General features: G+C 61.6%; 1 protein-coding gene across 1 annotated transcript; it reads right to left on the minus strand.

Annotated features, from left to right (window-relative positions):
* Positions 1–3,034: 3,034 nt before the first annotated feature.
* USP48 (ubiquitin specific peptidase 48) lies at positions 3,035–8,146 on the minus strand (the record flags this gene model as incomplete). Its single annotated transcript, XM_089665738.1, is given in 5 exon segments — positions 3,035–3,162; positions 4,196–4,352; positions 6,913–6,977; positions 6,980–7,032; positions 7,935–8,146. Coding segments are annotated over 5 exon segments (537 nt in total), but the record flags the coding sequence as incomplete, so codon positions are not given.
* Positions 8,147–11,851: the final 3,705 nt, after the last annotated feature.

Raw genomic sequence — 11,851 nt, forward strand, 5'->3', positions numbered from 1 at the left:
GTCCTCGTTGATCCCCCCCCCCATACCTCTCCATAAAGAGGACCTGTCACTAATTATGTCTCATTGTCCCCCCCCATATCTCTCCATAAAGAGGACCTGTCACTAATTATGTCTCATTGTCCCCCCCCCATATCTCTCCATAAAGAGGACCTGTCACTAATTATGTCTCATTGTCCCCCCCCCATATCTCTCCATAAAGAGGACCTGTCACTAATTATGTCTCATTGTCCCCCCCCCATATCTCTCCATAAAGAGGACCCGTCACTAATTATGTCTCATTGTCCCCCCCCCATATCTCTCCATAAAGAGGACCTGTCACTAATTATGTCCCCCCCATATCTCTCCATAAAGAGGACCCGTCACTAATTATGTCCCCCCCCATATCTCTCCATAAAGAGGACCCGTCACTAATTATGTCTCGTTGATCCCCCCCCCCATACCTCTCCATAAAGAGGACCCGTCACTAATTATGTCCCCCCCCCCCATATCTCTCCATAAAGAGGACCTGTCACTAATTATGTCCCCCCCCCATATCTCTCCATAAAGAGGACTGTCACTAATTATGTCTCGTTGATCCATATCTCTCCATAAAGAGGACCCGTCACTAATTATGTCCCCCCCCATATCTCTCCATAAAGAGGACCTGTCACTAATTATGTCTCGTTGATCCATATCTGTTTCTTGTTATTACCATAACCTACCACCAAAGAACAACCCAAAATACATTTCCATCTTGCCGATACCATATGTGTGCACCCGGAGTGCAGCCCAGAAACAATAGCACACATTTTGTTTTTGGGGTGTTTTTTTTCCCTAAAAACACACGGACACCAATTAAAAAAAAATTTTTTAAATCCTGACCTTCGACCCTAACCTTTTCCCAAACACTAACCCTGACACTGAGCTAGATCACACTTTGATCCAGGGATTTCCTCTTTTATTTTTAATATTTATCTTTTTTTTTTTTCATCTCTATGCAAGGAGTTATAGAGGATCAATGCATCTCCCCTCCTCCATTCATAGAGAGGAAGAAAAAAACAAGGGGGTCCTGATCAGAGTCTATGCAGGGTACACCCCCCCATCAGAGTGTATACAGAACGCCCCCCGTCAGAGTGTATACAGAACGCCCCCCCGTCAGTGTGTATACAGAACGTCCCCCCCGTCAGTGTGTATACAGAACGGTCCCCCCCGTCAGTGTGTATACAGAACGTCCCCCCCGTCAGTGTGTATACAGAACGTCCCCCCCGTCAGTGTGTATACAGAACGTCCCCCCCGTCAGAGTGTATACAGAACGTCCCCCCCGTCAGTGTGTATACAGAACGTCCCCCCCGTCAGTGTGTATACAGAACGTCCCCCCCCGTCAGTGTGTATACAGAACGTCCCCCCGTCAGTGTGTATACAGAACGTCCCCCCCGTCAGTGTGTATACAGAACGTCCCCCGTCAGTGTGTATACAGAACGTCCCCCCGTCAGTGTGTATACAGAACGTCCCCCCCGTCAGTGTGTATACAGAACGTCCCCCCGTCAGTGTGTATACAGGAACACCCCCCCATCAGTGTGTATACAGAACACCCCCCCATCAGTGTGTATACAGAACACCCCCCCATCAGAGTGTATACAGAACACCCCCCCCATCAGTGTATACAGAACACCCCCCCATCAGAGTGTATACAGAACACCCCCCCATCAGAGTGTATACAGAACACCCCCCCATCAGTGTATACAGAGCACCCCCCCATCAGTGTTTACAGAGCACCCCCCCATCAGTGTATACAGAACGTCCCCCATCAGTGTGTATACAGAACGTCCCCCCATCAGTGTGTATACAGAACGTCCCCCCATCAGTGTAAACGAACGTCCCCCCATCAGTGTGTATACAGAACGTCCCCCCCATCAGTGTGTATACAGAACACCCCCCCCATCAGTGTGTATACAGAACGTCCCCCCATCAGTGTGTATACAGAACGCCCCCCCCGTCAGTGTGTATACAGAACACCCCCCCATCAGTGTGTATACAGAACGTCCCCCCCATCAGTGTATACAGAACGTCCCCCCATCAGTGTGTATACAGAACGTCCCCCCATCAGTGTGTATACAGAACACCCCCCATCAGTGTATATACAGAACGTCCCCCCATCAGTGTATACAGAACGTCCCCCCATCAGTGTATACAGAACACCCCCCCATCAGTGTATACAGAACACCCCCCCATCAGTGTATACAGAACACCCCCCCATCAGTGTATACAGAACACCCCCCCATCAGTGTATACAGAACACCCCCCCATCAGTGTATACAGAACACCCCCCCATCAGTGTATACAGAACACCCCCCATCAGTGTATACAGAACACCCCCCATCAGTGTGTATACAGAACATCCCCCCATCAGTGTTTACAAAGCGCCTCATTCGCCCCCCCCAGGGTCAGACAACAAGGCCGATTGGCCGGTTCCGGGGGGACAGATCTGGAGACAAGAAAGTAAACCCGGAAGTTGCAGCCCTCGGAGGACAGTGAGGTGCGCTCCCTGGAGGAGGAGGACTACATGACATGCGCTGTCCTCTGGGTTCCCAGGGTAAGGACGGGTATGAGGTGCGCTCCCTGGAGGAAGGAGGACTACATGACATGCGCTGTCCTCTGGGTTCCCAGGGTAAGGACGGGTATGAGGTGCGCTCCCTGGAGGAAGGAGGACTACATGACATGCGCTGTCCTCTGGGTTCCCAGGGTAAGGACGGGTATGAGGTGCGCTCCCTGGAGGAAGGAGGACTACATGACATGCGCTGTCCTCTGGGTTCCCAGGGTAAGGACGGGTATGAGGTGCGCTCCCTGGAGGAAGGAGGACTACATGACATGCGCTGTCCTGGGTTCCAGGGTAAGGACGGGTATGAGGTCGCTCCCTGGAGGAAGGAGGACTACATGGACATGCGCTGTCCTCTGGGTTCCCAGGGTAAGGACAGGTATGAGGTGCGGTGTGGGCGGGGCTTGCTGTCATTTAGCGCACCGATAGGTTCAGTGCGGATTTATACAAAAGTCTCACCTGCTGCTGCCCAGTGTCCAATCCCAGCGCTCGGATGAAGCCGGAGGGGTCGATGTACCGCCTGTTACTGTTCTGCAGCAGAGCGAAGAGGTACTGCAGGTGTTCACAGATGCTCTGCGGCTCATACTCTGCGGGGACACGGGACAGAACATGGGTCAGTAAACACGCATGGCGGGCGATCATGTGAGCGAATACTAGACATAACCCCCCCAATCACAGGTTACCCCCACTATCCATATACCCCCCTGCCCCCCCAACCGACCAATCACAGGTCACCTCCACTATCCATATACCCCCCTGCCCCCCCCCCCCCCCCAACCAATCACAGGTCACCCCCACTATCCATATACCCCCCTGCCCCCCCCCCGACCAATCACAGGTCACCTCCACTATCCATATCCCCCCCCAACCAATCACAGGTCACCTCCACTATCCATATCCCCCCCCAACCAATCACAGGTCACCTCCACTATCCATATCCCCCCCCAACCAATCACAGGTCACCTTCACTATCCATATCCCCCCCTGCCCCCCCCCCCCACCCCCAACCAATCACAGGTCACCTTCACGATCCATATCCCCCCAACCAATCACAGGTCACCTCCACTATCCATTTCCCCCCCCCCCCAACCAATCACAGGTCACCTCCACTATCCATATCCCCCCTGCCCCCCCCCCAACCAATCACAGGTCACCTCCACTATCCATATACCCCCCCCCCCAACCAATCACAGGTCACCTTCACTATCCATATCCCCCCCAACCAATCACAGGTCACCTCCACTATCCATTTCCCCCCCCAACCAATCACAGGTCACCTCCACTATCCATATCCCCCCTGCCCCCCCCCCAACCAATCACAGGTCACCTCCACTATCCATATACCCCCCCCCAACCAATCACAGGTCACCTTCACTATCCATATACCCCCCAACCAATCACAGGTCACCTTCACTATCCATATCCCCCCTAACAGCACCTCTCACCCCCACAATTTCAAGAACGATCACCAGAATCTGTGAGGGTCACGTCAGCCACCCCCCCATCTTTATTCATTTTCAGGGGTGACTGCTGAGGTTGAGGTTCCCCCCTCCTGCATTCTGTGCACATATCAGGCCTGCAGGTGACCCCCCCCCCCCGATGCTGAGCCTGCAGTCCCACCTTTGTCCTCCTGGATGCACTCCTCCACCTTCTCCACACTGGTGGGATCCTCGTACAGGTAGAGAGCGCGGCGCAGCTCCATGTTCAGGAACCACACCTGGACGAAGGTGTTCACGTAACACGTGGCCCCCAGATTGGTCAGCCCCACAAACGTGTTCTGGAAGAAGAGAGACCGTGACAACCCAACACACACACGGCCCAGAGAAGAGCCCGACACCCACCAGAGACCACCCGACCCCAGCCTGGAGACCACCCACCAGAGACCACCCGACACCCGCCCCCAGCCTGGAGACCACCCACCAGAGACCACCCAACACCCGCCCCCAGCCTGGAGACCACCCACCAGAGACCACCCGACACCCGCCCCCAGCCTGGAGACCACTCAACACCCACCAGAGACCACCCGACACCCGCCCCCAGCCTGGAGACCACCCACCAGAGACCACCCGACACCCGCCCCCAGCCTGGAGACCACCCACCAGAGACCACCCGACACCCGCCCCCAGCCTGGAGACCACCCACCAGAGACCACCCAACACCCGCCCCCAGCCTGGAGACCACCCACCAGAGACCACCCAACACCCGCCCCCAGCCTGGAGACCACCCGACACCCACCACCCGACACCCGCCCCCAGCCTGGAGACCACCCAACACCCACCAGAGACCACCCGACACCCACCACCCGACACCCGCCCCCAGCCTGGAGACCACCCAACACCCACCACCCGACACCCGCCCCCAGCCTGGAGACCACCCAACACCCACCACCCGACACCCGCCCCCAGCCTGGAGACCACCCAACACCCGACACCCACCAGAGACCACCCGACACCCGCCCCCAGCCTGGAGACCACCCACACCCACCACCCGACACCCTCCCCCAGCCTGGAGACCACCCAACACCCACCACCCACCAGAGACCACCCGACACCCGCCCCCAGCCTGGAGACCACCCAACACCCACCAGAGACCACCCGACACCCGCCCCCAGCCTGGAGACCACCCGACACCCACCAGAGACCACCCGACCCCAGCCTGGAGACCACCCAACACCCACCACCCGACACCCGCCCCCAGCCTGGAGACCACCCAACACCCACCACCCGACACCCGCCCCCCAGCCTGGAGACCACCCAACACCCGACACCCACCAGAGACCACCCGACACCCGCCCCCAGCCTGGAGACCACCCAACACCCACCACCCGACACCCGCCCCCAGCCTGGAGACCACCCAACACCCACCACCCGACACCCGCCCCCAGCCTGGAGACCACCCAACACCCACCCTCCCGACACCCGCCCCAGCCTGGAGACCACCCAACACCCACCACCCGACACCCGCCCCCAGCCTGGAGACCACCCAACACCCACCACCCGACACCCGCCCCCAGCCTGGAGACCACCCAACACCCACCACCCGACACCCGCCCCCAGCCTGGAGACCACCCAACACCCGACACCCACCAGAGACCACCCGACACCCGCCCCCAGCTGGAGACCACCCACCACCCGACACCCACCAGAGACCACCCGACACCCGCCCCCAGCCTGGAGACCACCCAACACCCACCAGAGACCACCCGACACCCGCCCCCAGCCTGGAGACCACCCAACACCCACCACCCGACACCCGCCCCCAGCCTGGAGACCACCCAACACCCACCACCCGACACCCGCCCCCAGCCTGGAGACCACCCAACACCCACCACCCGACACCCGCCCCCAGCCTGGAGACCACCCAACACCCACCACCCGACACCCGCCCCCAGCCTGGAGACCACCCAACACCCACCACCCGACACCCGCCCCAGCCTGGAGACCACCCAACACCCACCACCCGACACCCGCCCCCAGCCTGGAGACCACCCAACACCCACCACCCGACACCCGCCCCCAGCCTGGAGACCACCCAACACCCGACACCCACCAGAGACCACCCGACACCCGCCCCCAGCCTGGAGACCACCCAACACCCACCACCCGACACCCACCAGAGACCACCCGACACCCGCCCCCAGCCTGGAGACCACCCACCACCGACACCCACCAGAGACCACCCGACACCCGCCCCCAGCCTGGAGACCACCCAACACCCACCAGAGACCACCCGACACCCGCCCCAGCCTGGAGACCACCCAACACCCACCACCCGACACCCGCCCCCAGCCTGAGACCACCCAACACCCACCACCCGACACCCGCCCCCAGCCTGGAGACCACCCAACACCCACCACCCGACACCCGCCCCCAGCCTGGAGACCACCCAACACCCGACACCCACCAGAGACCACCCGACACCCGCCCCCAGCCTGGAGACCACCCAACACCCACCACCCGACACCCGCCCCCAGCCTGGAGACCACCCAACACCCACCACCCGACACCCGCCCCCAGCCTGGAGACCACCCAACACCCACCACCCGACACCCGCCCCCAGCCTGGAGACCACCCACACCCACCACCCCGCACCCGCCCCCAGCCTGGGAGACCACCCAACACCCACCACCCGACACCCGCCCCCAGCCTGGAGACCACCCAACACCCACCACCCGACACCCGCCCCCAGCCTGGAGACCACCCAACACCCACCACCCGACACCCGCCCCCAGCCTGGAGACCACCCAACACCCGACACCCGCCCCCAGCCTGGAGACCACCCGACACCCGCCCCAGAGACCACCCGACACCCGCCCCCGGTTTGGAGACAGCACTGACCTTCTTCCTTCTCTCACAGTTGGGATCATCGATGTTATGGAAGCTGTTCTCATCGATCTCCCCAACCACACGTGTTCTCCAACCCCCACCAGACAGTTGGGGTTCCCCTTACAGTTCCTCCTGGGGGAGAAATCACATCTCTGAGAGGGGGAGGGGTGGGGGGGACAGAGGCGACAGTCGGGGGGGGGGGACAGAGGCGACAGTCGGGGGGGGGGGGACAGAGGCGACAGTCGGGGGGGGGGGGGGGACAGAGGCGACAGTCGGGGGGGGGGGAGGGGGACAGAGGCGACAGTCGGGGGGGGGGGGGGGGGGGGACAGAGGCGACAGACGGGGGGGGGGGGGGAGGGGGACAGAGGCGACAGTCGGGGGGGAGGGGACAGAGATGACAGTCGGGGGGGAGGGGGACAGAGATGACAGTCGGGGGGGAGGGGGACAGAGATGACAGTCGGGGGGGGAGGGGACCAGAGATGACAGTCGGGGGGGGAGGGGGACAGAGATGACAGTCGGGGGGGGGAGGGGGACAGAGATGACAGTCGGGGGGGGGAGGGGGACAGAGATGACAGTCGGGGGGGGAGGGGGACAGAGATGACAGTCGGGGGGGGGGAGGGGGACAGAGATGACAGTCGGGGGGGGGAGGGGGACAGAGATGACAGTCGGAGGGGACAGAGATGACAGTCGGGGGGGGAGGGGGACAGAGATGACAGTCGGGGGGGGAGGGGGACAGAGATGACAGTCGGGGGGGGGGGAGGGACAGAGATGACAGTCGGAGGGGGAGGGGGGACAGAGATGACAGTCGGAGGGGGAGGGGGACAGAGATGACAGTCGGGGGGGGGGGGGATAGTTCCCCATTCCCTCACAGTACAGTCCGGTGTCAGTGAGTACCGTTAGTTCCCCTCCCCCCGGTCGGTATCCCGTTAGTTCCCCTCCCCCCGGTCGGTGTCTGGGGGGGGCGGTCCCCTGAGTGGTGGAGGGTGATATCGGTGTGTGGTGAACAAGTCCCTTCCCCCTCCCCAGTCAGTCACCTGCACACCCCGCGCACACAGGGCTCCAGGCGGATCCGGTAGGCGGTCTCGATGTGTTCCCGGGTGACGTCCTCCGGGCGGACGGTGTCGGTCCATCTCCAGGCCGCCTTCTCCAGCTGGAGCCGCGGAGCCATAGCGGCCTGACACACCGCGCCGCCTCACACGCACCAACCGGGACACGTCATGACGTACGGACGGCGCGGCCAATCAACGCAGAGCGCGGGAGGAGAGAAACCCCGCCCACCCCGAGGAGGGGCTTCCTACTGAGAGCCCACAGGAGGGGCGGGGCTGAGGCTTTATGTACTCCGCTCTGTGCCGCCTTACCGGGTCCCCTCCGGTCTATCCTGCTGCCCCCCCGTGTCCCCTCTATCCGGGTGTCCCCCCCGTGTCCCCTCTATCCGGGTGTCCCCCCCCCCCCGTGACCCCTCTATCTGGGCGTCCCCCCCCCCCATGTCCCCTCTATCTGGGTGTCGTCCCCCCCCCCATGTCCCCTCTATCTGGGTGTCCCCCCCCATGTCCCCTCTATCTGGGTGTCCCCCCCCCCGTGTCCCCTCTATCCGGGTGTCCCCCCCCCCCATGTCCCCTCTATCCGGGTGTCCCCCCCCCGTGTCCCCTCTATCCGGGTGTCCCCCCCCCGTGACCCCTCTATCTGGGTGTCGTCCCCCCCCCCCATGTCCCCTCTATCCGGGTGTCCCCCCCCCCCCCATGTCCCCTCTATTTGGGTGTCCTCCCTGTGTCCCCTCTATCTGGGTGTCCCCCCCTCGTGTCCCCTCTATCCGGGTGTCCAGGTGTGTCCCCTCTATCTGGGTGTCCCCCGCTCTGTCCCGGGTGTCCCCCGCTCTGTCCCCTCTATCCGGGTGTCCCCGGGTGGCCGGGTGTCCCCGCTGTGTCCCGGGTGTGTGTGGGTTTGTATACTCTTGCTGAAGCTCCTCCCATCTCCGGGATGATATTTCTCTCGTGTTTTGCGGAGGACGCAGGACCCCTAACCCCTCCCCTGGCTGCGGTTTCGGCGATATGTTTGGTCCAGTAAAGAAAAAAAAAAAGTTGCGTTAATAATGCGTCCTCTATGCACAGTAATGGGAACCGCGTCATAAGAGCCCCTCCCCCATGGAGAGCAGGTTCACGGGTCCAAGCCCAGCTCATTGCAGTAGGAACATGTCAGGTCAGCAGCCTGGCTGGGTAAATCTCAGGACTGGATGGACAGACGTACACATGGTTTGGCTAGATGGAGCTGGCCAATAGAAGCTCTCACACCAATACCTGCCGTATAATAATCCATGCGGGGATCTCAGAGCGGGCCGTACAGAGATCTCGGAGCTAGCAATCCGGGGATCGCAGAGCGGGCCGTACAGAGATCTCACAGCTAGCCATCCGGGGATCGCAGAGCGGGCTGTACAGAGATCTCACAGCTAGCCATCCGGGGATCGCAGAGCGGGCCGTACAGAGATCTCACAGCTAGCCATCCGGGGATCGCAGAGCGGGCTGTACAGAGATCTCACAGCTAGCCATCCGGGGATCGCAGAGCGGGCCGTACAGAGATCTCAGAGCTAGACATCCGGGGATCGCAGAGCGGGCCGTACAGAGATCTCAGAGCTAGCCATCCGGGGATCACAGAGTGGGCCGTATAGAGATCTCAGAGCTAGCCATCCGGGGATCGCAGAGCGGGCCGTACAGAGATCTCAGAGCTAGCCATCCGGGGATCGCAGAGCGGGCCGTGCAGAGATCTCGGAGCTAGCAATCCGGGGATCGCAGAGCGGGCCGTGCAGAGATCTCAGAGCTAGCCATCCGGGGATCACAGAGTGGGCCGTATAGAGATCTCAGAGCTAGCCATCCGGGGATCGCAGAGCGGGCCGTACAGAGATCTCGGAGCTAGCAATCCGGGGATCGCAGAGCGGGCCGTACAGAGATCTCAGAGCTAGCCATCCGGGGATCGCAGAGCGGATCGTGCAGAGATCTCGGAGCTAGCCATCCGGGGATCGCAGAGCGGGCCGTACAGAGATCTCGAAGCTAGCCATCCGGGGATCGCAGAGCGGGCTGTACAGAGATCTCAGAGCTAGCCATCCGGGGATCGCAGAGCGGGCCGTACAGAGATCTCAGAGCTAGCCATCCGGGGATCGTGCAGAGATCTCAGAGCTAGCCATCCGGGGATCGCAGAGCGGGCCGTACAGAGATCTCACAGCTAGCCATCCGGGGATCGCAGAGCGGGTCGTACAGAGATCTCGGAGCTAGCCATCCGGGGATCACAGAGCGGGCTGTACAGAGATCTCAGAGCTAGCCATCCGGGGATCGCAGAGCGGGCCGTACAGAGATCTCAGAGCTGGCCATCCGGGGATCGCAGAGCGGGCCGTACAGGGATCTCAGAGCTGGCCATCCGGGGATCGCAGAGCGGACCGTACAGAGATCTCAGAGCTAGCCATCCGGGGATCACAGAGCGGGCCGTATAGAGATCTCAGAGCTGGCCATCCTGGGATCGCAGAGACGGCCGTGCAGAGATCTCACAGCTAGCCATCTGGGGAGCCCAAAATCGGGCCATCTGTGGACCGCAGAGCGGGCTGTACAGAGATCTCAGAGCTAGCCATCCGGGGATCGCAGAGCGGGCCGTACAGAGATCTCACAGCTAGCCATCCGGGGATCGCAGAGCGGGCCGTACAGAGATCTCAGAGCTAGCCATCCGGGGATCGCAGAGCGGGCCGTGCAGAGATCTCAGAGCTGGCCATCCGGGGATCGCAGAGCGGGCCGTACAGAGATCTCAGAGCTAGCCATCCGGTGATCACATAGCGGGCCGTACAGAGATCTCGGAGCTAGCCATCTGGGGATCGCAGAGCGGGCCGTACAGAGATCTCACAGCTAGCCATCTGGGGATCCCAAAATCGGGCCCATCTGTGGACCGCAGAGCGGGCTGTACAGAGATCTCAGAGCTAGCCATCCGGGGATCGCAGAGCGGGCCGTACAGAGATCTCAGAGCTAGCCATCCGGGGATCGCAGAGCGGGCCGTACAGAGATCTCACAGCTCGCCATCCGGGGATCGCAGAGCGGGCCGTACAGAGATCTCAGAGCTGGCCATCCGGGGATCGCAGAGCGGGCCGTACAGAGATCTCAGAGCTAGCCATCCGGTGATCACATAGCGGGCCGTACAGAGATCTCGGAGCTAGCCATCTGGGGATCGCAGAGCGGGCCGTACAGAGATCTCAGAGCTAGCCATCCGGGGATCGCAGAGCGGGCCGTACAGAGATCTCACAGCTCGCCATCCGGGGATCGCAGAGCGGGCCGTACAGAGATCTCAGAGCTGGCCATCCGGGGATCGCAGAGCGGGCCGTACAGAGATCTCACAGCTAGCCATCCGGGGATCGCAGAGCGGGCCGTGCAGAGATCTCACAGCTAGCCATCCGGGGATCGCAGAGCGGGCCGTACAGAGATCTCAGAGCTAGCCATCCGGGGATCGCACAGCGGGCCGTGCAGAGATCTCACAGCTAGCCATCCGGGGATCGCAGAGCGGGCCGTACAGAGATCTCACAGCTCGCCATCCGGGGATCGCAGAGCGGGCCGTACAGAGATCTCAGAGCTGGCCATCCGGGGATCGCAGAGCGGGCCGTACAGAGATCATACAGCTCGCCATCCGGGGATCGCAGAGCGGGCCGTGCAGAGATCATACAGCACTCAGAAGTCAGGAATAATGGAGGAAAGACGGTCCCCGCTCCTACAGGGGGTCCATTGTCCTTCACCCCCCCCCCCCCTCGCCCAGCCCTCCATCAAACTTTCCTAGTTGTCATGGATACCGGGAGACACAAATGCGGAGCACAAAGCCGCCCCGGACGCAGACAAAAGGCGACCTGGAGGACACAAGACAGAGGGATCCTCCATCAGAGAAGAAGTGGGGGGCGCCGAGGAGACACAAGTCTACTTACTGGAAGGGGGGG

The sequence above is a fragment of the Staurois parvus genome, unplaced genomic scaffold (assembly GCF_062004578.1).
Source record: "Staurois parvus isolate SC_StPar_1 unplaced genomic scaffold, SC_StPar_1.0 ptg002313l, whole genome shotgun sequence".
NCBI lineage: Eukaryota > Metazoa > Chordata > Amphibia > Anura > Ranidae > Staurois > Staurois parvus.